Source organism: Scyliorhinus torazame, chromosome 2 (genome assembly GCF_047496885.1).
Source record: "Scyliorhinus torazame isolate Kashiwa2021f chromosome 2, sScyTor2.1, whole genome shotgun sequence".
Taxonomy (NCBI): domain Eukaryota; kingdom Metazoa; phylum Chordata; class Chondrichthyes; order Carcharhiniformes; family Scyliorhinidae; genus Scyliorhinus; species Scyliorhinus torazame.
The window spans coordinates 282,466,473-282,493,412 of record NC_092708.1 but is presented as its reverse complement, the minus strand read 5'-3'; the positions used below and the strand labels follow the sequence as shown (position 1 = coordinate 282,493,412).

The window sequence follows — 26,940 nt, the reverse complement described above, 5'->3', positions numbered from 1 at the left end:
ATTAGGAAAACAAATTTATGCTAGTCTTTATTGCAAGGTAATTGGTATATAATATCGCTGCAATTCTTTGGGACTTTGATGAAACCTCACCTGACGTTCTTTTTCTGGTCTCATGAGGTCTAAGGAGGGATACTCTTTCCTTTTGAAGTGGTGCATTGCAGATTCGCGAGAATGATTTCCCAGCTGAGAAGAGAGATTGAGCAGAACCGACATAGATTTTCCAGTTGAAAGGTGATCAACAGATATAACTAAGAGATTTGAATGGGTAGATGCTCAGGCTATTTTCTGGACAGAAATGGAGTAAAGAACTAGGGAGACATTGTGTCAGGATAATTTAGATTGGAGATGAGAAATTTCTTCCCTCAGAAGTTTGTCATCCTTAAAAGTTCTTTACTCGACTTCCGGGTGCGGTGATGACCAGCTAAGTCGCACGTTTCGGCAGCTCCCGTTAGAACGGACTTTTGGGCTCTTAATAGGAGCCCCAACGGCAATTTAAACGGCCAAAAACATTCTGCGGTAAACCAGAAGGGAATCCCCCCGTCCCCCCGGACACACATGGAAAAAGGAGAGGATAGCAGCTGGATTGCAGAAGATCCTCTGGAGCAGCAGCAAGGAAGGGAAGCTCGAAGCAAGATGGCGTCGGAAGGTGGCCGTTTGTTATGGGGCCCGGAGCAACAAGAGGCGCTGTGTGGAAGAGCTGAAGAAGGAATTGAACAAGGAAGTGTTGATCCCGATATTACAGGCGATTGAAGGGCTAAAGGAGGAGCAGAGGACCCAGGAGCTGGAGCTTCGGGTCGTGAAGGCAAAGACTGCTGAAAACGAAGATGAAATACAGGGCCTGGTGGTGAAGGCAGAGACACACGAGGCACAGCACAAAAGGTGTGTGGAGAGGTTGGAAGCACTGGAGAACAATTCGAGGAGGAAGAATTTAAGAGTCCTGGGTCTTCCCGAAGGCGCCGAGGGGGCGGACGTCGGGACATATGTGAGCACGATGCTTCACTCGCTAATGGGATCGGAGGCCCCGACGGGACCTTTGGAGGTGGAGGGAGCCTATCGAGTTCTGGCGCGAAGACCAAAGACTGGAGAAATACCTCGAGCTATAGTGGTGAGATTTCTCCGCTACAATGACAGAGAGACGGTCCTCAGATGGGCGAAGAAAACTCGGAGCTGTAGATGGGAGAACGCGGTGATCCGCGTATACCAGGATTGGAGTGCGGAGGTGGCGAGAAGGAGGGCAAGTTTCAATCGGGCTAAGGCAGTGCTTCACAAAAAGAAGGTTCAATTTGGAATGTTGCAACCGGCGAGACTGTGGGTTACACACCAAGGGAAGCACCACTACTTTGAGACGGCAGAAGAGGCGTGGACATTCATTGTGGACGAGAAGCTGGAATAGTCGGGCGAGAGAAAGAGCTTCTGGGACAAAGTGGTGGGGTGATTATGTGGGGCGAGGAAGGGGAAGGGGGGGGGGGGGACGATTTTTCAATTTGTTAATTCTATGATCCTGTAACTTTTCTCTCTTCCCCATGTTTTGGGAGGGGGGGGGGGTATGAGGAACTGTGGGCGCCGGTGGGACGGAAAGGGGAAGGAGAAGGGAAAGGCACCATTAGGGGAGGGGCCGAGTGGGAAACGCGGGCTTTGCTCCCGCGCTATGGTAATTGTGGCGGGAACAGGGACGCAGGAAGGAGGGGGCCTCGCACAGTGGGGGCCGAGGGCAAGGGGAGAAGCCGAGGTCAGCCAGAGTTTATATAAGGCTCAGCCCTCGGAAGGGAAGGAGGGAATGATGTGTTTCCTGGATCAGCTGGAATTCCCGAAGGTGCAGGAGCAGGAGAGGGCGGGACTGGGAGCACAGATTGAGATGGAGGAGGTGGTAAAGGGGATTGGAAGCATGCAGGCGGGGAACGCCCCGGGACCGGATGGATTCCCGGTGGAATTTTATGGGAAATATATGGACCTACTGGCCCCGCTTTTGACGAGAACCTTTAATGAGGCCAGGGAAAGGGGGAAGTTGCCCCCGACTATGTTGGAGGCGACGATATCGCTACTTTTGAAGAAGGAAAAAGACCCGCTGCAGTGTGGGTCCTACAGGCCCATTTCCCTTTTAAACGTAGATGCTAAGCTCCTGGCCAAGGTGATGGCGACGAGGATAGAGGACTGTGTCCCGGGGGTGGTCCACGAGGATCAAACTGGGTTCGTTAAGGGGAGACAGCTGAACACGAACATACGGAGACTGCTAGGGGTGATGATGATGCCCCCACCAGAGGGGGAGGCGGAGATAGTAGTGGCGATGGACGCCGAGAAAGCAGTCGACAGATTGGAGTGGGACTATCTGTGGGAAGTGTTGAGGAGATTTGGTTTTGGAGAAGGGTTTATTGGATGGGTACAGCTGCAATATAGGGCCCCGGTGGCAAGTGTGGTCACGAACAGGCAGAGGTCTGACTACTTACGTCTTTATAGAGGGACGAGGCAGGGGTGTCCCCTGTCTCCGTTACTGTTTGCATTGGCAATTGAGCCCCTGGCCATAGCACTGAGGGGCTCCAGGAAGTGGAGGGGAGTACTCGGGAGGAGAAGAACACCGGGTATCATTGTATGCAGATGATTTATTGCTGTATGTTGCGGACCCAGTGGAGGGGATGCCTGAGATAATGCGGACACTCAGGGAGTTTGGGAAATTCTCGGGGTACAAATTGAATATGGGTAAGAGTGAGTTGTTTGTGGTGCATCCGGGGGAGCAGAGCAGGGGAATAGATGATTTACCGCTGAGGAAGGTAACAAGAGATTTCCGGTACATAGGGATTCAGATAGCCAGGAGTTGGGGAACCTTACATAGGCTTAATCTAACACGATTGGTGGAACAGATGGAAGCGGATTTAAAGAGATGGGACATGGTGCCCCTGTCACTGGTGGGTAGGGTGCAGGCGGTCAAAATGGTAGTCCTCCCGAGATTCCTTTTTGTGTTTCAGTGCCTCCCGGTGATGGTCACGAAGGCTTTTTTCAAGAAAATCGAGAAAAGTGTCATGAGTTTTGTGTGGGCTGGGAAGACCCCGAGAGTGAGGAGGGGGTTTTTGCAGCGTAGCAGGGATGGGGGGGACTGGCACTACCGAGCTTAAGTGAGTACTACTGGGCCGCCAATATCTCAATGGTGTGTAAGTGGATGGGAGAAGGGGAGGGAGCGGCGTGGAAGTGATTGCAGATGGCGTCCTGCAAAGGAACCAGCCCACAAGCACTGGCGACGGCGCCGTTGCCGTTCTCCCCGAAGAAATACACCACAAGTCCAGTGGTGGTGGCAACACTGAAAATTTGGGGGCAGTGGAGACGGCATAGGGGAAGGACGGGAGCCTCGGTGCGGTCCCCGATAAGAAATAATCATAGGTTTGTCCTGGGGACAATAGATGGGGGATTTGGAGCATGGCAGAGAGCTGGGATTGTGCAACTGAGAGATCTGTTCTTAGACGGGACGTTTGCGAGTCTGGGAGCGCTGACGGAAAAATATGGGTTGCCCCAAGGGAATGCATTTCGGTACATGCAACTGGGGGCTTTTGCGAGGCAACAGGTGAGGGAATTCCCGCAGCTCCCGACGCAGGAGATTCAGGATAGAGTGATCTCAGGGACATGGGTGGGGGATGGTAGGGTGTCGTATATATACAGGGAAATGAGGGACGAGGGGGAGATCATGGTAGATGAACTGAAGGGAAAATGGGAAGAAGAGCTGGGGGAAGAGATTGAAGAGGGGCTGTGGGCAGATGCCCTACGTAGGGTAAACTCTTCGTCCTCGTGCGCCAGGCTAAGCCTGATACAATTCAAGGTTTTGCACAGGGCGCATGTGACCGGAGCAAGGCTCAGTAAATTTTTCGGGGTAGAGGATAGGTGTGGGTGATGCTCGAGGAGCCCAGCAAACCACACCCACATGTTGTGGTCATGCCCGGCACTGCAGGAGTTCTGGGTGGGGGTGGCGATTGTGCTTTCGAAGGTGGTGGGTGTCTGGGTCGAGCCAGGCTGAGGGTTGGCTATATTTGGGGTTGCAGAAGAGCTGGGAGTGCAGGAGGCGAGAGAAGCTGATGTTTTGGCCTTTGCGTCCCTAGTAGCCCGGCGAAAGATATTGCTTATGTGGAAGGAAGCCAAACCCCCGGGCGTGGAGACCTGGATAAACGACATGGCAGGGTTTATAAAACTAGAACGGATAAAGTTTGCATTAAGGGGTTCGGCTCAAGGGTTCACCAGGCGGTGGCAACCGTTCATTAACTACCTCGCAGAACGATAAAGGAAATGGGAAGGTAACAGCAGCAACCCAGGGGAAGGGGGAGGGCTCGGGTGGGTCCTTGGGTGTTTTTGTATAGATATTTGTACTTGGTTATGTATATTGGATTGTTTGATTTTATTATTTGGGAGAGTTATTATTTTTGTTATGGCAGTTGACATTTAGTTTATATATTATTTATTTGTTAAAAACGGTCACTGTTATTTATATTGTTTTATTGTTGTAAAAAGGGAAAAACATTTGTATTGTTTTGTTTGGCCGAAAAGTTTGAATAAAATATATATATATTTTTTTTAAAAGTTCTTTACTCCAGAGTATAATGAGCCATCAGTGATAAAGTATTTCAAGACAGTGATTGACAGATTTTTAGACACTGAAGTAATCAAGAAATATGGAGATATGGTGGGGAAAGTAGAGCTGAGATTGAAGATCAGATGTGATTTTTTGAAAGACAAAACAGACTTTGAGGGGCTGCATGACCACCTCCTAGTTCTTTCTTAAGTTTCAATAAGAATCCATGACACTATTCGGGCAGGTGGGGAAGACAACACAATTTCTGGAATCCCCAGTGTATGTTTTAATTATAACCTATGATCATCTATTTCAGATAAAAGAATCCTCAACTGTGGAAGAGTTGAAATTATCTGTCAATGAAAATGCTGACTACCTTTCCATAGCTGGATGCTTAAGACCAGTATGGTCATTGGATGAGAAAGAAATGTTGGTGAAGGATGTGTTGATTTTCCATGTGATCAGTCGAGTTCGTTCTCCATTTGAAAGGTTTGCCTTTGTATATTGTCCTTGCATTAAATATGGCTCTACTTTAATCACTTCAACTGTTTGTATGAGTATTTTCCATCTGGATAATGTCATTAGGTTTTTTGCAAGTTTTGCATTTAATTTTTATTTTTCATCATGGGATTTGGGCATCACTGGCAGTGTTTATTGCCATTCCCAATCTGCCTTAGAAGGTGGTGGGAGCCACCTTTTTGAACCACTGTAGTCCATACTGAAAGTGTTACCATGGCACTGTTAGGTAGGGAGTTCCAGGAATTTGACCCAGTGCCAATGAAGGAATGACTATAATAGAGTTCCAAATCAAGATAGTGTGTGACTTGGAGGTTGGTGATGTTCACATACACCTGCAGTTCTTATTCTAGGCGGTCATTGTCACAGATTTGGAAGGTGCTATTGTAGAAGCCTTTGCAAGTGTAAATTACAAACACCATTCTGTGTTTTTATATTTGTCATTGAGAATTACTTCTATAAATTGCACCTTTCTGTAAGATGTGGATTGATGCCACGCATTCTTAAAGCCAAAAGAGGTAAACAGTTCCTTGTGGGTAGATTTTCGCCAACGTTGTATGTTTGAAGGACAGTAAAAGACTTTAGCATTATTTCTTGTACATGTTACATACACTATTTGTTCCGTGGAAACGAAAATCCAGACTGTTTTATTCATCATTCTTCACTTTCAAATGCGGGAATTTTTCATCCAGGAGTTGCACATCATCTGGGGGCAAGGTTTCCTTTCAGCCAACTTCAGTTGTGTGCTTGTAATCAGGGATTTCCCTGCGAATTTTGGAGTGACTTGCTGCAATTGCTGGCCTTGTGATTCTTGGCTCAGTGCTGCATGCATTCATCTTGTTTCAGATATCCTAGTTTTGCACGGGGTTTTTGCACTAGTTTTACAATCAGGCAGAGTCAACATGGTTTTGTGAAAGGGAAATAGTGTTTGACAAATTTGTTAGAACTGTTAAGACCTTGGACCAGAGCCCCATGGTTTTGGGGGCAATCCGGTTAGGGACCAATAATTTTTTGTTTAAAAAAGACACCGTTTGAGATTCAAGATGCTAAGAATAAAGCACGAGTTTTGAACAAACATAAACAAACTTTACTATACGTGGACAGAAGCTACAGCAATTGAAAATATCCATCCTGCACCCTAGCATTCAAGGTTAACTATGAGATACATGTGAATTAGCAGATTAACTGTGATCAAACACACTGCACAATAAATGGCAGAAGTGGCCAAGACAGATTCCAGATATTTCACAGCAACCCACATGGATACCGGTAAACACTGAATCAACCTATCTTGTCGAAACTCTCATGAGGGATTCCAGTCTTCACCCTCTAAGGTCTCAACTAGGAATTCTCTCTAAAAGTTGTATTAAAATGTATGAAGGTGGATAAATCTCCTGGCCCTGACCAGGTATATCCAACAACACTGCGTGAGGCTGGACAAGAAATTGCGGGAGCCCTGGCTGAGATATAATAACCTTTATTAGTATCACAAGTAGTCTTACATTTGCATCATCGTTAGCCACGTGTGAGGTACCAAAAGATGCGAGGGTAGTAAATGTTGGGCCCTTATTTAAGAAGGGCTGCAAAGAAAAACCTGGGAATTTCAGAACAGTAAGCCTAACATCTGTGGTGTGTCATCTGTGGTGTGTAAGTTACTAGAGAGGAATCAGAGGAATAAGATATACAGACATTTGGAAAGACACGGTTTGGTTAGGAGTAGTCAGCATGGCTTTGTGCATGGGAGGTCATGCCTTACAAATTTGTTGAGAGTTCTTTGATGAAGTGACCAGGAAGTTCGATGAGGGCAAGACGTACATGGTAGGCTGCTCTGGAAGGTTAGTTCACATGGAATCCAGGCAGAGCTGCAAATTGGATAGACAGTTGGCTTGATGGTAGGAAGCAGAGGGTAATGGTGGAAGGATGCTTGTCAGACTGGAGGCCTGTGACTGGTGGTGTGCCTCAGGGGTCAGTGCTTGGCCCTAGCTGTTTGTTATCTACATCAACAATTTAGATGAGCATGTACAAAGCATGATCATTAAGTTTGCAGATGACACTAAAATAGGTGGTATTGTAGACCATGAAGAAGGTTACCAAAAATTGCAGCAGGATCTTGATTGGCTGGGGAAGTGGGCCGAGAAATGGCAAATGGAGTTCAATTGAGATAAGTATGAGGTATTGCATTTTGGAAAGTCAAATCAAGGTAGGACTTTCACGGTGAATGGTTAGACCTTGGGGAATATCGTGGAACAGGGGGACCTTAGATTTCAGGTGCAAGGTTCTCCAAAGGTGGAGTCACAGGTGGATAGGGTAGTGAAGAAGGCTTTTGGCATGCTGACCATCAGTCAGGGCACTGAGGGCACATGGAGTATTGTGTTTGGTTTTGGTCGCCTTGCTACAGGAAAGATGTTATTAAACTGGAGAGAGTGCAGCAGAGATTTACAAGGATGTTCCCAGGACCCAAGGGACTGAGTTATAGGGAAAGATTGGACAAGCTAGGACTTTATTTTTGGAGCGTACGAGACTGAGGGGCGATCTTGTAGAGGTGTATAAGTTCATGAGAGCATGGATACGGTGAATGCACTTATCTTTTTCCCAGGTTTGGGGAATCGAGAACTAGAAAGCATACTTTTAAGTTAAGAAGGGAAATAATTAATGGGAACCTGAGGAGCAACATTTTTTACGTGGTACATATGTGGAATGAGCTGCTGGAGGAAGTGGTTGAGGCCGGGACATTGACAACATTTAAAAGGCATTTGGACAGATAGATGGATAAGAACGGTTTAATAATCTAATAATAGTCTTTATTATTGTCAAAAGTAGGCTTACATTAACACTGCAATGAAGTTACTATGAAAATCCCCGAGTCGCCACGCCTGTTCGGACACAGTGAGGGAGAATTCAGAATGTCCAATTCACCTAACAAGCACGTCTTTGGGACTTGTGGGAGGAAACCTGAGCAAAGAACAATGCAGCACAGGAACAGGCCCTTCGGCCCTCCAAACCTGTACCCGTCATGATACCAACCTTGGGCAAAACCCTCAGCACTTCCTTATGCCGTATCCCTCTTACCCATCCTATCCATGTCAAAGAACAAACAAAGAACAAAGAAATGTACAGCACAGGAACAGGCCCTTCGGCCCTCCAAGCCCGTGCCGACCATGCTGCCTGACTAAACTACAATCTTCTACACTTCCTGGGTCCGTATCCCTCTATTCCCATCCTATTCATGTATTTGTCAAGATGCCCCTTAAATGTCACTATTGTCCCTGCTTCCACCACCTCCTCCGGTAGCGAGTTCCAGGCACCCACTACCCTCTGCGTAAAAAACTTGCCTCGTACATCTACTCTAAACCTTGCCCCTCTCACCTTAAACTTATGCCCCCTAGTAATTGACCCCTCTACCCTGGGGAAAAGCCTCTGACTATCCACTCTGTCTATGCCCCTCATAATTTTGTAGACCTCTATCAGGTCGCCCCTCAACCTCCTTCGTTCCATTGAGAACAAACCAAGTTTATTCAACCGCTCCTCATAGCTAATGCCCTCCATACCAGGCACCATTCTGGTAAATCTCTTCTGCACCCTCTCTAAAGCCTCCACATCCTTCTGGTAGTGTGGCGACCAGAATTGAGCACTATACTCCAAGTGTGGCCTAAGGTTCTATACAGCTGCAACATGACTTGCCAATTCTTATACTCAGTGCCCCGGCCAATGAAGGCAAGCATGCCCTATGCCTTCTTGACTACCTCCTCCACCTGTGTTGCCCATTTCAATGACCTGTGGACCTGTACTCCTAGATCTCTTTGACTTTCAATACTCTTGAGGGTTCTACCATTCACTGTATATTCCCTACCTGCATTAGACCTTCCAGAATGCATTACCTCACATTTGTCCGGATTAAACTCCATCTGCCATCTTCCGCCCAAGTCTCCAAATAATCTAAATCCTGCTGTATCCTCTGACAGTCCTCATCGCTATCCGCAATTCCACCAACTGTTGTGTCAAGATGCCTTTTGAACGTCGTTAATATATCTGCTTCTACAACCTCCCCGGCAACGCATTCCAGGCACACACCACCTTCGGCGTAAAAAACTTATCTCCTCTAAACTTTACCCCACGGACCTTAAATCTATGCCCCCTGGTGACTGACCCCTCCACCCTGGGAAAGAGTGCCTGCCCATCCACTCTATCCATGCCTCTCATAATCTTGTAGATTTCTATCAGGTCACCTCTCAACCTCCGTCATTCTAATGAAAACAGTTCGAGTCTATTCAGCACCCAGAGGAAACCCACGCAGGCAAGGGGAGAACGTGCAGACTCTGCACAGGCAGTGACCCAAGCCGGGAATCGAACATGGAACCCTGGCGCTGTGAAGCAACTGTTCTGACCACTGTGCTAGCGTGCTGTTTAGAGGGAGATGGGCCAAATGCAGGCAAATGGGGTTAGCTTAGATGGGCTTTTTGGTTGGCATGGACTAGTTTGGGCCTAAGGGCCTTGTTGTAGATTCTATGATTCTATAAAGTCACTCCAATTCTCACTGTTTCAACAACTGCTTCCCTGGCAGAGTTTCAATCTCGTTTCTGTAGACGCTGTTCCCTGGATTCTCAAGTTTCCATTCCAGCAGAAACTCAGATGCTCAACTACCTGCAAAAGTAGCTTGCAGCAGTGGCCCACTGCACATCACCTTTTTGCTGCCTCCTTTGCTCACCAGGCCTTCTCCCGAGCCCCTCTGTGACCACCAGGGCTTCTCCTGAGCTCCCCTACCACCGCCTGGGCTTTTCCTGAGCCCTCTGCACCCGCCCGGGCATTTCCTGAGCCCTCTACGACGGCCAGGGCTTATCCCGAGCCCCTCTGCGACTGCCAGGGCTTCTTCAGAGTCCCTTTTGTGGGTGATATGGTGGCACAGTGGTTAGCACTGCTGCTTCACAGCTCCAGAGACCCGGGTTCAATTCTGGCCTCGGGTGGCTGTCTGTGTGGAGTTTGCATTTTCCCCCCGGTGTTCGTGGGTTTCCTCCGGATTCTCCAGTTTCCTCCCACAGTCCAAAGATGTGCAGGTTAGGTGGATTGGCCATGCCAGTTTGCCCCTTCATGTTCAAAAGGTTAGGTAGGGTTAGGGGGATAGGATGGAGAGGTGTGCTCCAGTACGGTGCTCTTTCCAAGGGCCAATGCAGACTCAATGGCCCAAATGACCACCTTCTGCACTGTGGAGATTCTCTGATTTTTGAAAAGCATCCTCATGTCATTGTACTTGAATCACATAAAGGTAGCTTGTAATTGCAGCAAGTAATTAGGAAGGTAAATTGAATGTTGGCCTTTATTGTAGCGTGGCGGTGGATATAGAAATAGGGCAAACTGTGCATTTGTAAGAAGGCAACAGAAATACTGTAATACCCCCATGGAACCCACGGGGTGGGAATGCTCGTCTTCCCCAAGCTCCTTGCAGAGTACAAGCTCCCTCGTTAGGGGCAGGGTATCTCAATTAACCCATGTATATAAGGTCGGCCAGTAAGGCACTAACCTCAGCAGGAACCCGTTAGGGATCTTATCGGGTAGTGTACAATTTGTGCAAATAAAACTTTGTTTCTTATTTTACTCGGTGTGGGCTCCCTTTGTTCTAATTAAACTGGTGACTAGAAGTAAATTGGTTTGCTGTTGATGCTGCAACCTACTCAGCTGAGCCACCTCCCGATTTTCTGGATATAGGTTTGGATTCGCCATGCCTCTGTTTGAGCGGTCCGATGCATCTGATGGCAGTGTTGAAGACTGGAACCAATATGCTGAATGAATGTGTTATTTCTTCCGGGGTAACAATATCACAGGAAACGAATGCCAGACGGTCATGAGACCTGTGGACCGCATATGTTCGGGGTGATCCGGGGTCTCACGAACCTGGCGAGACCAGATATGCAATCATTCGACCAGCTCATGACACTTGTGGCGCAACACTTTAACCCAACCCCGTCAATAATCTTTAAAAGATATCGGTTTAATACAGCGGGGCGATCCTCCGAAGAGTCCATCACCGAGTTTGTATCTCAGCTACGGAAGATAGCTGAATTTTGAGAGTATGGAACTGTTTTGTCTGATATGCTCTGTAATTGTTTGGTCAGTGATATTAATATTTTACTCAGAAAAAACTTTTGGCCAAAGTCTCCCTAACTTTTCAGCAGGCACTCCACTGCAGATCACCCTGTCCCAAGAAAGCGTAGAACGTGACGTTCAAGAGATGAAGGGATGGAGGTGAACGTCTTGGAGAATTGCGTATCCCCGCCGCCCGGACTGAACGCCACTGGGTGAAGAGCCACCTGTGGGGTTCATGCAACGTCACTAGATTCGGCTGAAGGCAATTCCGGCCCGTGTGGATGCCTGTCCAGGCGTATCTGCAGGCAGCAGGAGGGCCAGTGCGTCACGTGCCCCAGTCGAGATCGGCGTCAGTCCTGGGGCTGGATCTGGCTAACTCAGAAGAGGCAGACGATGAGGCTGGGTTGCAGCTGAACGGTTTGGCAGCGCCGTGTGTTTTCCCTGTTTATGTTCCAATACAAATGAATCTTCATGTGCTCCAAATGGAGCTGGATACTGGAGCGACTATTTCTGTGGTGGCACAGAGCACTTATGATCTTATGAAACAAGGGGCCGTGCCCAAAATCCAGGTGGACACGTACACATGGCACCCATTTTTTGGTGCTCACCCGGTTTCCTACACTACAGTGAAGAACGTCGAGGCCGAAGTTTAGCCTTTAGAAAATTTGGGCATCATTCGGCGTGCGCACTTCACTGATTGGACGGCGCCGACCCCGTAATGAAGCCAGATAAGACAGTCCGCCTCTGCAGAGGCTATAAATTGACAGTGAACACAGCTTCGAGGTTGGACCGTTACCCTTTACCACGCACGAGGATTCGTATACAATATTGGCCAGTGGCTGTACATTCACAAAATTGCACATGAGCTATCTATAGCTGGAGCTCGATAAATCCTCCTGGACGTACGTCACACTTAATATGCACAAGGGACTGAGTACACCCACACCAGTTCAGAGTATCCTCGGCATGTGCAGTTTTCCAGCACGTCATGGAGAACATCCTGCGTGGTTTGCCGTGCTTTGCGGTTTACTTAAATGACGTGTTAGTCACGGGGGCCATGGGCCAAGTACATTTGCAGAACCTCGAGGTGGTGTTGAAACGGTTTTCCAAATAAGGGATCTGCCTGTGCCGCGCAAAGTCCATGTTTCGCGCAAAAGAATGGTATATTTGGGATATAAGGTGGACCGAGATGGCCTACACCCGGTCGCCGAGAAGGTACGGCTGATCAAAATGGCCCCGCTCCGCGAGATGCCACAGAACTTCGTTCTTTTCTTGAATATATTCCAAATTTGGCTACCGCCTTAGCCTCCCTCCACTTGCTCTTTAAGATGCGCCAACCTTGGATTTGGAGCAAGGCCCAGGATGTGGCATTTAAAAAGGTGAAGCAGAGGACACTCTTTGAGGGTGTTGTCACATTTTGATTCTTCAAAACCATCGTAAGTCATATGCAGTGCTTCACCGTTTTGGATTTGGAGCAGTTCCGTCCTATTGGATGAGCAACGGCCTTGAGCATCAATCGCTTTTTGCCTTCAGACGCTGGCTGAAGCCGAGAGAAAATTTGCCCAGATCGAAAAAGACAGTCTGTGGTTGTCTTTGCTGTTAAGCAGTTTCATCTATATGCCTATGGCTGCCATTTTTTATCTTCACCGATCACAAACCGTTGCTAGGCCTCTTCCTTGAAGACAAGGCAACCCCGTCAAAAGCGTCTGCGAAGATCCAACGCTAGGCTTAGTCATTGGCTGCTTATGAATACTCTTTCAAGCGCCGCCCAGAGATCCAGATTGCAGATGCATGAGCTGTGTTACTCTACAGGTCAAATCCGCAAACCCCCCTATGGTGGACAAAGTAATTGCTGTCCTAAATTTCATGGACACCTTGCCCATCACTGCTCATGTGTCTGTGACTGGACGCAAACCAACCCTGTACTCATCAAGGTGGACATCTGGTGCTATGCAGTGGACAGCAGGGACAGTTCTCAGGGGCATTGAAGACATTCTCCTGTAAATTGTCGGAGCTGACCGTGGAAGACTGTATCCTCCTGTGGGATACCAGGGTATTGTCCCAGCGAAGGGTCAGGCAATCGTATTGAAGGACCTTCACAATGGACATCCCGGAGTACCCAAAAGAAGATGCTGGCAAGAAGCCACATCCGGTGATCGGGTTTGGACACTGATATCGAGATTTGGCCCAACAATGCTCCATCTGTCAAGAGCACCAGAAGCTCCCTGCGGCAGCATCCCTGGGCTCAATGTTTCTCACCCTGGTTGACGGGAACTCAAAAGTGGCTGGAAGTCCATATCAAGTGAATGCGCATTTCTTTTTCCACCCTCCAAATACCTGAGGTGCTTGTGACTGATAATGAGCAAACAATTTGCCGCTTTTGCAAAAAACAACGGGATTCTATATGCCCAGACCACCCATCTGGCATCGAATGACTTGGCAGAGAGGGCAGTGCAGTCGGTCAAACAGTGGCACAAGAAACAAATGTCTGGCTCAATAGACTGGCCAGATTTTTATTTTCGTACAGGACCACACCACACGCAGTAACTGGGGTATCCCCCGCTGAGATGTTAATGGGTTGTAGGCTTTGTACACGACTAAGTTTGATTCTACCGGACATCGGCGCAATAGTGCGCCGCAACCAAGATTTGAAGGGCGTTGCCCAGTTCGGCATTGATGTCTTAGACATCCTGACAACATGTTTGCTCATCGCTTCAACGATGTGGCTTGCTGGCTCTCTGGGATTGCCTACCGTCAAACAGGAACAGTCTCACCTAGTTTGGACGGCAGCTAGATCACATTTGCCTACGGAGGTTGCTCCCTGGTGAAGTACCTCAGAAGAGACCTGTACGGCTCCATTGCTGAACCGGCCTGCTGTCACGCCTCCAGTTTCTCTTGATGCCAACATGCCCAACGTTGTGTCTTCCGACTCCAGAAGGGAGATGCAGACCTCTGAGATCTCGGCACTAACTCTAATTCAGCCACCTCCTGACTATCGTCCGCCACAACTTCCTGCCACAGACAATGTTCACAGGCGAGGTATACGCTGACTGATCCGGTGCATCAGCTCCATGATGACTTCTGAAGAGACTTCAACGTTCTCCACCTGCTCCTCCTCCATCTCATCGCTTGTCGAGGGGGTCTTCAGACTTTGGGGGGACCAGAGGAATGTAATAACCCGCACTGAACCTTAAAAGGTGGTTATACTCGTCCTCCCCGGACTTCTTGCGGAGTACGAGCTCCCCCGCCAGGGGAAGGGTATCCGAATTAACCCATGTGAGGTACCCATCTCAGCAGGAACTGAGTAAAATAAGAAACAAAGTTTTATTTTCACAAATAAAAGTACATCCTTCCTTAATGAAGAATGTGTAATAAAACTTTGTTTCCTATTTTACTCGGTGTGGACTTCCTGTGTCCTTACTAAAAACACTTTGTACTGTTTTGGTCTCCTTAATTAAGGAAGGATGTACTTTAATTTGAAGCAGTTCAGATCACGTTACTAGACGGATTCCTGGGATGAAGGGGTTGTCTTCTGAGGATAGATGGAGCAGGTTGGTCATTGGAAGTGAGAAGTTGATCTTGTTGAATTTCAGGGGGCTTGACAGGGAAGAAGCTGAGAGGATGTTTTTCATGGACAATCGAGAACGACAAGGCACAGTTTTAAAAAATACAGTGACACGTTTGAAAGAACTCCCTCCTCGCCTCCACCTTAGAGGGTTGTTAAATCTTTGCAATTCTCTTCTCAGAACAGCGGAGACAGGGTCATTGAATGCTGGACAGACATAGAACATAGAACATTGAACAATACAGCGCAGTACAGGCCCTTCGGCCCACGATGTTGCACCGAAACAAAAGCCATCTAACCTACACTATGCCATTATCATCCATATGTTTATCCAATAAACTTTTAAATGCCCTCAATGTTGGCGAGTTCACTACTGTAGCAGGTAGGGCATTCCACGGCCTCACTACTCTTTGCGTAAAGAACCTACCTCTGACCTCTGTCCTATATCTATTATCCCTCAGTTTAAAGTTATGTCCCCTCGTGCCAGCCATATCCATCCGCGGGAGAAGGCTCTCACTGTCCACCCTATCCAACCCCCTGATCATTTTGTATGCCTCTATTAAGTCTCCTCTTAACCGTCTTCTCTCCAACGAAAACAACCTCAAGTCCATCAGCCTTTCCTCATAAGATTTTCCCTCCATACCAGGCAACATCCTGGTAAATCTCCTCTGCACCCGCTCCAAAGCCTCCACGTCCTTCCTATAATGCGGTGACCAGAACTGCACGCAATACTCCAAATGCGGCCGTACCAGAGTTCTGTACAGCTGCAACATGACCTCCCGACTCCGGAACTCAATCCCTCTACCAATAAAGGCCAACACTCCATAGGCCTTCACAACCCTATCAACCTAGGTGGCAACTTTCATCTGGGTACCTGAGGGTGATGGAGAGGCAGGCAGGAATGTTGGGGAAAGTCACAATCAAATCAACCATGATTTTATTGAATGGTGAAGCAGGCTCGGTGGGCTGATTGGTCTACTTTTCCTATTTTGTGATTCTTATAATTCATGGGACATTGGCACCAGTGCTGGCGAAGAGGGGACCTGTTCCAAAGGGACAGTCTTCATCTGAATCATACTGGGACCAGTGTCTGAGAGAACTGCGTAACCAGGACTGTAGATATGGCTTTAAACTAAATAGGGGGGGGGTCAGTTGGAGGGAAAACTAGAAATCGTAATTTACAGGAGATAAGACTGCAGGTTAGCAATGTGACGGATGGTTACCAGAAGATAGAAGTGAGGGACAAAACCGGTGAATGTCTTTATGCACCAAGGAATTATAGGAGAGTAGGGAAAACAACATTAAAAGAAATGTAAAAGCTTTGTATCTAAATGCAAGAAGCATTCATAACAAACTGTCATGTGAGTCATGAAAGGTTTGGTCTCATCATGTGATCTGTAGCACGGCTTCCGTGATGTCATTTTGTGTGTGGAGCTGGCTGTGGCTATCAGGTGAGAGGGGGTTTTTTTTTGGTTTCAGTTTTCGTTTTGTTGCTTTGGTCTGCAGAAGGAGAAAAATGTTTTCCCTGTTTTTCTCTGTTTTCATTTTTAAAAGCTGTTCCAGTGAAAAGCATTGTGTGGGGCAAACTGCCTTGGTAATTTTAAAGATCAAGTTGTTCTCCGGAAGGAGTTTGAAACTGCTGGTTGAAACTGGATCAGAATCTCAGGGACAGGACCAATCCCATTAAAGTAAGAATACAGTGTGCTGGGCCACGCCCTTGAAATGGATTTTGGTATTGGATATTGGATATCGCACCTGAAGTGAAGGCTTTTGTGCTCATCCTAGCCAAATTCAACATAAAGGTGAACTTCATAATACACTTTGTAGTTTCTAAGCCCTGGCCCATAACAAAACTTAATGAGCTAACAGCGCAAATATAAACAAACCGTTATTACTTAGTGGGGATTACTGACACATGGTTAGAGGGAGCCTATGTCTGGGAATTGAATATCCAATGGTTCGCAGTATTTTGGAAAGATAGGATGAAAGGAAAAGGGTGTGGCGTAGCCCTGCTGGTGGGGAAAGGGATCAGTGCTATAATGAAGAATGACATAAGCATTGGAGATCAAGATGTCGAATCAGTCTGGGTAGAAATAAAAAATAACAAAGGGAGGGAATCCTTGATAGGAGTAATCTATAGGTCCCAAACAGTGGGGCACAGTGTAAACCTGGAAATACTGGGGGCATGCAAGAAAGGTATGGCAATAATAATGGGTGATATTAATATGCCGATAAACTGGAGGAATCAAATAAGCAAGGGTGGCCTAGAGGAAGAGTTCATTGAATGCACTGGAGATTGCTTCCTGGAACAGTATGTTGAGGAACCAACCAGGGAGGAGGCTACACTCGATTTGGTAGCAAAGTTAAGGATCCACTAGGCAGTAGTGACCATAATATGGTAGAATTCTAGATTCAGTTTGGGGGCGAGAAAGTGAAGTCCTAAACTTGTGTTCTGGAATTAAACAAAGGAAATTACATAGTCTTGAAGACAGATTTGGCCTGAATCGACTGGGCAGGAAGGCTTAAAAAGTAGGACAGCTGATGAGCAGTGGCAGTTGTTTAAGGAAACACTTCAATTTCTCACAATTAAAATATATCCCAGTGAGGAAGAAAGATAGGAAGAGGGGTAAAAAAACATCCATGTCTAAACAAGGAGGTCAAGGACAATGGTAGGCTGGAAGATTGGGAAACTTTCAAACATAAACAAAGAGACACTTAAAAAGGTAATTTAAAAAGCCAAGGTAAATTATGAAAAAAAATTAACACAGAATATCAAAAAGGATAGCATAGCTTCTACAGGTACATAAAAGGGAAGAGAGTTGCGAAGGTGAATTTTGGCCCCTTGGAAGATGAAACTGGTGAGTTAATAGTGGGGAACGCAGAAATGGCAGCGATGCTAAATCAATACTTTGCCTCAGTTTTTACAATGGAGGACACGAGTACCATTCCTATAGGAGCGGACAATTCAGAGCTAACAGAGTGGAACTTGGAACAACCAGCATCAATAGGGAAACAGTACTCAACAAACTCTTGGGATTGGGGCAGACAAGGGCCCAAGGCCTGAAGGCCCACATCCCAGGGTGTTAAAGGAAGTGACAGCAGAGATAGTGTATCCATTGATTATTATAATTCAAAATTCCCTGGAAATGCTAATGTTCAAAAAGGGAGGGAGGCAGAATGTGGAAAATTCCAGACCAGTTAGTTCAACATCTGTTGTTGGAAAATTGTTAGAATCAATTATCAAGGACGTAATATCAGGACATTTGGAAAGCCAAAGCGCTATCCATCAGAGTCAGCATGGTTTTATGAAGGGCAAATCAGGGTTTGGCTAATTTGCTTGAGTTCTTCGAAGATGTAACAAGCAAAGTGGATAATGGGGATCCTGTAGATGTAGTATATCTGGACTTCCGGAAGGCATTTGATAAGGTGCTGCACAGAAGGTTAATTTGCAAGGTGAGCTCATATGGGGTAACCTATTAGCTTGGATAGAAGACTAGCTGACGGACAGGAGTCAGAGAGTTTGGATGAATGGTTTTTTTCCTGGGTGGCAAGATGTAACTAGTGGAGTGCCACAGGGTTCAGTCCTTGGGCCCCAGCTATTTACAATCTATATTAACGACTTGGATACAGGGATAGAAGACTATAGCCAAATTCGCGGATGACTCAAGATTAGGTGCGACAGTAAGTTGCAATGAGGAAATAACCTTACAAAAGGATGTAGATAGGTTCGGAGAGTGGGGCAAAATGTGGCAGGTGGAATTAAAAGTGGATATGTGTGAGGTCATGGATTTTGGTCAAAAAAATGAAAAGGCAACTTATTATCTAAATGCGGAGAGGCTTCAGGGTGCTCCGATGCAGAGGGACCAGGGTGTCCTCGTGCATGAGCCACAGAAAACGAGCATGCGGTGCAGCAGATAATAAGGAAAGCAAATGGAATGTTGGCATTTATAGCAAAAAGTATTGAGTATAAAGATAAGGAAATGTTGTTGCAACTATACAAGGCATTGGCGAGACCGCACCTGGCATATTGTGCACAGTTTTGGTCACCTTATTTAAGGAAAGATGTAATGGCATTGGAGGCAGTTCAGAGGAGGTTCACTAGATTGATTCCAGAAATGAGGGGTTTGTCATATGAGGAGAGATTAAACAGTTTAGGCCTATACTCTCTGGTGTTTAGAAGAATGAGGGGAGATCTAATTGAGGTATGCAAGATTCTAAAACGTATGGATAAAGTAGATGTGGAGCTGATGTGTCCTCTTGTGGGGCATTCTAAAACGAGAGGTCATAATCTTTAGAATAAGAGGTAGCAAATTTAAATCAGATTTGAGGAAAACCTACTTCTCCCAAAGGGTTGTGAATCTGGAATTCGCTACCCCAGAGTGCAGTGGATGCAGGGAGTGTATTTAGGCTCGGGAGGCTGAATTGCCTACTCCTGCTCCTAGGTCATGTATTCTAGGGAGGAGATGCTCTGACTGATTTTGCAATCCAACTCTTGGTCTATAACATTTTAGGTAGCAAATGAGGAACATATCAGCCATGATAGAATGGCGGAACAGACTCGATGGGCCAAATGACCTAATTCTGCCCCTGTATCTTATGAACCTGGATATTACATTTGATTATGCTGCAGGAAATTGACTTATTTTGGGGCTATCCCAGTCTCTTGCGTAACGCTACTGAGAGGTCGGCAGAACACCAAGAGAAGCAGTGAAATTTGGGTGGATATGATGTTTGAAAATGAATATATCTGGAATTGTATTTTATCCAGTATTGGATGCCTTGAGTGCTGTGGTGATTGCATTCAAACATGCATGACTAAAATTGTTGCTTTCTGTGCAAATGCATCTAATCAGAAGGAACTCTGGCCCAAACTACTTTTTATTCAGTTTTTCTCATAACGCTTATGAGGGGTGGACAAAACAGGTATTGAACGTGTGGGTCTTTTTCGGTTTATGCTTTCAATAGACATTTTGAGTCCAGACAGATGAAGATGTTTTTCTGTGTAGATGGCTAATTGAAGAGTTTGTAACCAGAAAACGATTGATGATTTCAAGAAAGAACTGGTGGGGAGATTCTAATTTTACTAATCTCATGAGACAATTGCATATCTTGTAATAGTGAGAAATTACAGTTGAAAGCAAAGTTGAACTTCATATTGTGGACAACAGACGGAGGAATCCAGAATAAAAGCAAAATGCTGTAAATCTGAAACAAGAACTGAAAATTCTGGAAGAACTCAGGCCTGAGTTCAGGCTGAGAGAAACAGGTGAATTCTCCGGCCATTGGAATTCTCTTTTCCAGCTGGCAGTACATTCTTGCCTGCAGGTTTCCTGGTGGCATGAGAGGCTTCAATGGGAAATCCCATTGACAAGCGGCAGGAAGAGAAATCCTACCGCCAGTGAACGGCGGGTGTACTGCCAAGAAACGCACAGCTGGAGGACCAGAGAATCCACCATGGGTTAATGTTTTGAGTCCAAAATGTCTCCCTTTTGCAACTGTAGAGAGGTAGAAATGTGATGGGTTTTATGCTATTAAAGGGGGGATGGGAGGAGAAGCAGGTGGCTCCCCAAAATCAACTTCCTGGGGGTTACTATTGATCAGAAACTGAACTGGACTAGCCATATTAATACTGTGGATACCAGAGCAAGTTAAAGGCTAGGAATCCTACGACGACTCCTGATCTCCCCCCACCCCAAGCCTGTTCACCGTCTACAAGGCACAATTCAGGGGTGTAATGGAATATTCTCCACTTGCCTGGATGAGTGAAACTCCAACAACACTCGATGTTTGACACCATCAGAAGATCAAATATGTAGGCAGATTTCTGCCTGTAAGAACAAGAGGACAATAATAGTAGGAGACTTTAACTATCCCAATATAAATTGAGATTCAAACACTGAATTGGCATCAATTTGACATCTATCATTATGAAGTGCTTCAAGGGCGGCTTGCGATGCAGTGGTTAGCACTGAGACTACGGCGCTGAGGACCTGGGTTCGAATTCTGACCCTGGGTTACTGTCCGTGTGGAGTTTGCACATTCTCTCCATGTCTGCATGGGTTTCACCCCCACAACCCAAAGATGAGCAGTTTAGGTGGATTGGCCATGCTAAATTGCCCCTTAATTGGAAAAAAAAATAATTGGGTACTCCAAATTTTTTTTTTTTTAAATGAAGTTCTTCAAGAAGTTGGTCATGAAACGTATCAACTCCATACTCCCAGAATGCCTTGATCCACTGCAATTCGCACACCGCCACAACTGGTCCACAGCATGCGCCATCTTCCTGGCCCTTCCTGGAGCAGATCCAAACAAGGAATCCTACGTCAGATTCCTATTCATTGACTACAGCTCCGCCTTTAACACCATAATTCCAGCCAAGCTCATATCAAAACTCCAAAATGTAGCACTTGGCTCCTCCCCCTGCAACTGGATCCTCGACTTCCTGACCCATAGACCACAATCAGTGAGGATAAACAATTCCTTTACTGTTCAAAATTCTATCTATCTTTGCCTTAAAACCATTAAACGAGGTAGCCTCAACTGCTTCACTGCTCAGGAATTCCACTGATTTGCAACTCTTTGGGTGAAAAAGTTCCTCCTCAACTCAGTGCTAAATCTGCTTTCCCTTATTTTGAGGCTATGCCCCCTCGTTCTAGTTTCACCCACCAGTGGAAACAATCTCCCTGCTTCTATCTTAACTATTCGCTGCTTAATTTAAATGTTTACTTTTTTGATATTTTACTCGGGCATTTTCATAAAAACAAGCCAAAGCAGAAGAAAAATCATACAATATTATAAATAACCAACACCCACTCGGCCCCCTCCCCCGCTCTCCACTATCGCCTCCTTCTCCCATCCTGCCTTCCCCATTTTGACCCCCCCCCCCCCCCCCCCCCTGCTGGCCCCTGAATCCTCCCTAAAGAAATCAATGAACGGCTTCCACCTCCGAGCGAACTCATCAATCGACTCCCTCAAGACGAACTTGACCTTCTCCAGCCTCAGGAATTCTGCCAGGTCACTCACCCACACCCCCGCTTTCGGCAACTCCGAGTCTCTCCATCCAAGCAAGATCGGTCTCTGGGCTATCAGGGAGGCAAAGGCCTCTCTCACCCCATGGACTCCCGGGTCTTCCGACACCCCGAATATCGCCACCTTTGGACTCGGGGCCACCTTCACGAGCAGCACATCCGACATTACGTCCGCAAGCCCCTGCCAGAACCCCTTTAGCTTTGGTACGATGTGTGCTTCACAGAGACATGGCTGCAAGGGGATCAGGGTTGGGATCTAAATATACAGGGTTATGTGTCCTATCAAAAGAACAGGCAGATGGGCAAAGGGGGCGGGGTTGGATTGTTAATAAGGAATGAAGTTAAATCGATAGCAAGGAGCGATATAGAATCAGAAGGTATAGAATCTCTGTGGGTAGAGTGGAGGAATCGCAAAGGTAAAAACACCCTGATGGGATTATGTACAGGCCCCCGAGCAGAAGTCAGGATGTAGGGCAGAAAATAAATCAGGAGATAGAAAAGGCCTGTAATCATGGGTGACTTCAATATGCACTTGGGCTGGGAAAATCAGGTTGGTAGTGGATCCCAAAAATGGAATTTGGAATGTACAGCAAGACCCTATGCTCAGTGCCACCCCCCCCCCCCCCCCCCCCTCGCACAATCCACCTCCTTTCCGTCGACAGCCTAAGCACCATTGCCGGCAGCTCTTAAGTGGTGGGACTTCAAGTGGTGGGATGTGCTGTCATTCCGCTGGCGGGGCGGGTGCAGACAGTAAAAATGACGGTGCTATCAAGGTTTTTGTTCGTGTCTCAGAACCTCACTAACTTGATAGAGTTTTTCGAAGCGGTCACAAAGATGATTGATGCAGGTAGGGCAGTGGATGTTGTTGATATGGACTTCAGTAAGGCCTTTGACAAGGTCCCTCATGGTAGACTGGTACAAAAGGTGAAGTCACACAGAATCAGGAGTGAGCTGGCAAGGTGGATACAGAACTGGCTAGGTCATAGAAGGCAGAGAGTAGCAATGGAGGGCTAATTGGAGGGCTGTAACTAGTGGTGTTCCTCAGGGATCAGTGCTGTTGCTGTTCGTAGTATATGTAAATGATTTGGAGGAAAATGTAACTGGTCTGATTAGTCAGTTTGCAGACGACACAAAGGTTGGTGGAATTGGGGATAGCGATGCGGACTGTCAGAGGATACAGCAGGATTTAGATCGTTTGGAGACTTGGGCGGAGAGACGGCAGATGGAGTTTAATCCAGACAAATGTGAGGTATTGCATTTTGGAAGGTCTAATGCAGGTAGGGAATATACAGTGAATGGTAGTACCCTCAAGAGTATTGAAAGTCAGAGAGATCTAGGTGTACAGGTCCACAGGTCACTGAAAGGGGCCTCACAGGTGGAGATGGTAGTCGAGAAGGCATACGGCTTGCTTGCCTTCATTGGCCGGGGCATTGAGTATAAGAATTGGCAAGTCATGTTGCAGCTGTATAGAACCTTAGTTAGGCCACACTTGGAGTATAGTGTTCAATTCTGGTCGCCACACTACCAGAAGGATGTGGAGGCTTTAGAGAGGGTGCAGAAGAGATTTACCAGGATGTTGCCTGGCATGGAGGGCATTAGTTATGAGCAGCGGTTGAATAAACTTGGTTTGTTCTCACTGGAACAATGGAGATTGAAGGGTGACCTGATAGAGGTCTACAAAATTATGAGGGGCATAGATAGAGTGGATAGTCAGAGACTTTTCCCCAGGGTGGAGGGGTCAATTACTAGGGGGGCATAGGTTTAAGGTGCGAGGGGCAAGGTTTAGAGGAGATGTACGAGGCAAATCCTTTACACAGGGTAGTGGATGCCTGGAATTCGCTACCGGAGGAGGTGGTGGAAGCAGGGACGATAGTGACATTTAAGGGGCATCTTGACCAATACATGAATAGGATGGGAATAGAGGGTTACGGACCCAGGAAGTGTAGAAGATTTTAGTTTAGACGGGCAGCATGGTCGGCACGGGCTTGGAGGGCCGAAGGGCCTGTTCGTGTGCTGTACTTTTCTTTGTTCTTTGTTCTCCCGATCATTGTCCCTAAGGCATTCTTCAAGCAGTTTAATGCGTTGATTTCCAGGTTTGTGTGGGCGGGGAAGACCCTGCAGATGCTAAGGCAAAAAGCAACGGGGAGATTGGGCACCCCGGCCTCGTTCCCCGATGCAGCCCAATATATCCCAAACTCCCTCGATTCATCCGCACACTTACCGGACCAAGCCCACAAACCACTGCCAAAACCCAAGTTGCCCCAGCACCTCCGACAGATATTCCCACTCCATCTGGTCAAACGCCTTTTCCCCGTCCATCGGTACTACCACCTCCACCTCCTGCCCCTTCGAAGGCATCATAATTACATTGAGTAATCTCCTCACATTCGCTGATAGCTGTCATTATCAAACCAGTTTGGTCCTCGCCTATCACCCCTCAACTTGGCGTATAAGTTCAGTCACGATATCGGGTGGTAAGACCCACACTGTTCTGGATCTTGTCCTTTTTCAATATCAGGGAGATGGAAGCCTGCAATAGTGTAATGGGGAGTTTCCCCCCTCTCCCTAGCCTCGTTAAACATCCTCATCAGCAGTGCCCCCCCCCCCCCCCCCCCGTCCCCGAACATTTTCTAAAACCATCCGGACCCGGGGCCTTTCCTGCCTGCATCACTCCCGTACTCTCCATCACCTTCCTCAGCAGATTGGGGCCCCCAATCTCTGCACCAACTCCACCACCACTCTGGGGAAATTCCAGCCCGTCCAGAAACCGCCGCAATCCCTCCCCCACGGCCGGGTGCTCCGACTCAGATAATCTCCTGTAAAACGCCTCAAACAAACCTTTCACCCCCTCCAGGTCCAAGACCACCTTTCCCATCTCATCCTTTACTCTGTCAACCTCCCTTACCACCTCTTACTTCCTCAACTGGTGGGCCAGCATCCTGATCGCCTTCTCGCTGTATTCACACACTGCCCTTCTGGCCCTGGGCGCTGCCCCCCACCACCTTCCCCGTGGACACTCATCCAAAATCCACCTGCAGCCTCTACCTCTCCTTCAACATCCCAACCTCAGTGGTCTCCAAATAGTTTCTGTCCATCCTCAGGATCTCACCTACCAGGCATGCCATCTCCGCCCATTTCGCCTTCTCCCTATGCGCCCAAATTGACATAAACTCCCCCATGACCACCGCCTTGAGCGTCTCCCACAGCGAGGTGGCCGTGACCTCACCATTATAATTTAGCTCTACATATCCCGGGTGGCTGCCCCCACCCACTCGCACAGTTCCTCATCTGTCAACAACCCCACATCCAACCTCCACTCGCAAAGCCACCAAGTGCGGCACCTGGACAGAGACCACGATCACCGAATACTCCCATGCCAGGAACGTTTTATCCAGCACAAACCAGTCAATCCAGGAGTACACCTGGTGCACGTGGGAGAAGTATTAATATTCCTTCACACACCCCTCCCACCCCACCCCACCGGTCCAATCTTGGCACAATAACAGTGTCAAAATCCACTTCCCATGCCTTCCGGTGGCAGCCATGGAGGAGTAGGTCGCACATTTGATAGTTCCCACCTGTGACGGACTTTTGGACCTTTTTCGCTCTGTTTTTTCCCGGATTTTATTGGATAAATCAGTGAAAAGTGAGGAGAAATACCCCTCCAGTGTATGGAGAATTGGACCAGAAGTGGCCGTGTGAGAAGAAGTGCTACAAGGAAGGCGGGAGCAGAGCTGGCAACGTGGGAAATCATGGTGGAGAGTAAGCCACGGGGAGACGGCACAGTGGTCGACGGAGCAGCTGGTGAAGTTTTTTGAAGATTGCTTCGCCAAGCTTAAGAAGGACCCGCTGGACCCGATCAAGAAACCTACGGACGTGCGATCCAGGAGGTGGAGAAAAAGGTGTCCGAGCACCAGGAAAAATTAACCGTGCTGGAGACCAAGATGGAGATGATGAATGACCGCCAGAAACGAATGCAGGAACAAGTCCAGGAGGCAGAATCTGAGAATCGTCGGCCTCCCTGAAGGCAGTGAGGGATCGGATGTGAGGGCCTATGTGACAAAAATGCTGGAGAAGTTGATGGGGGCTGAGGCCAGACTGATTACATGGAACGTTAGAGGGTTGAATGGACAGGTCAAGGGGGCTCGCATGTTTGGGCATCTGAGGGGGCTGAAGGTGGACGTGGCAATGCTACAAGAGACATACCTAAAGGCTATAGACCAGACGAGATGGGTTGACCAGGCATTCCACTCGGGGCTGGACTCAAAGACCAGGGGGGTCGCGATCATGATCAGTAAACGAGTGGCATTCGAAGCAGGGAGAATCGCGTCGGACATGGGGGGTAGGTACATAATGGTGAGTGGGAAGCTGGAAGGGGTGCGGGTGGTACTCATGAACGTATGCTCCGAATTGGGACGATGTGGAATTTCTGAGGCGGGTGTTAGGTCAGATCCCAGGCTTAGAATCACCTAACTTGATCATGGGGGGAGATTTTAATAGTCATTGATCCGGAATTGGACCAGTCAGAATCAGGACAGGGAGTGTGCTAGCCGCGGCAAAGGAATTGAAGGGATTTATGGAACTGATGGGGGGAGTAGACCCATGGAGGTTTGCACGGCCAAAGGCGAAGGAGTTTTCCTTTTTCTCCCATGTCCACAAGATATACTCTCGCATCAACATTTTTGTTCTGAGCAGGGCTCTGATACCGGGGGTGGTGGATACGGAGTACTCGGCAATCGCAGTGTCGGATCGTGCCTCACATTGGGTGGATCTACGGGTTAGTTTGGAGAGAGGACAATGCCCGCTACGGAGGCTGGATGTGGGGTTGTTAACGAATGAAGCGATTTGTGGGCGGGTGAACAAATCCATCCAAAACTATATTGGAAGCATTGGAAAGGGTGCAAAGGAGATTTACCAGGATGCTGCCTGCCTAGGTCTTATGAGGCAAGGTTGAGGGAGCTAGGGCTTTTCTCATTGGAGTGAAGGAGGGTGAGAGGCGGCTTCAAAGAGGTTTATAAGGTGATGAGGGGGATAGATAGAGTGGACGTTCAGAGACTATTCCCTTGGGTGGATGTAGCTGTTACAGGGGGGCATAACTATTTGGTTCGGGGTGGGAGATATAGGAGGGATGTCCGAGGTAAATTCTTTACTCAGAGTGGTTAGGGTGTGGAATGGACAGCCTGCTGTGATAGTGGAGTCGGACACTT

General features: G+C 47.5%; 1 protein-coding gene across 2 annotated transcripts in view; it reads left to right on the top strand.

Moving 5' to 3' along the window:
* The window catches only part of LOC140399001 (G2/M phase-specific E3 ubiquitin-protein ligase-like), a 486,739-nt gene that overhangs the window by 390,429 nt on the left and 69,370 nt on the right, over positions 1–26,940 (top strand). For both annotated transcript variants that reach the window (XM_072488055.1, XM_072488045.1), the window contains one exon: positions 4,863–5,035. In XM_072488055.1, coding sequence (XP_072344156.1) covers positions 4,863–5,035 — 173 coding nt within the window. The remainder of the gene's footprint in view (positions 1–4,862; positions 5,036–26,940) is intronic.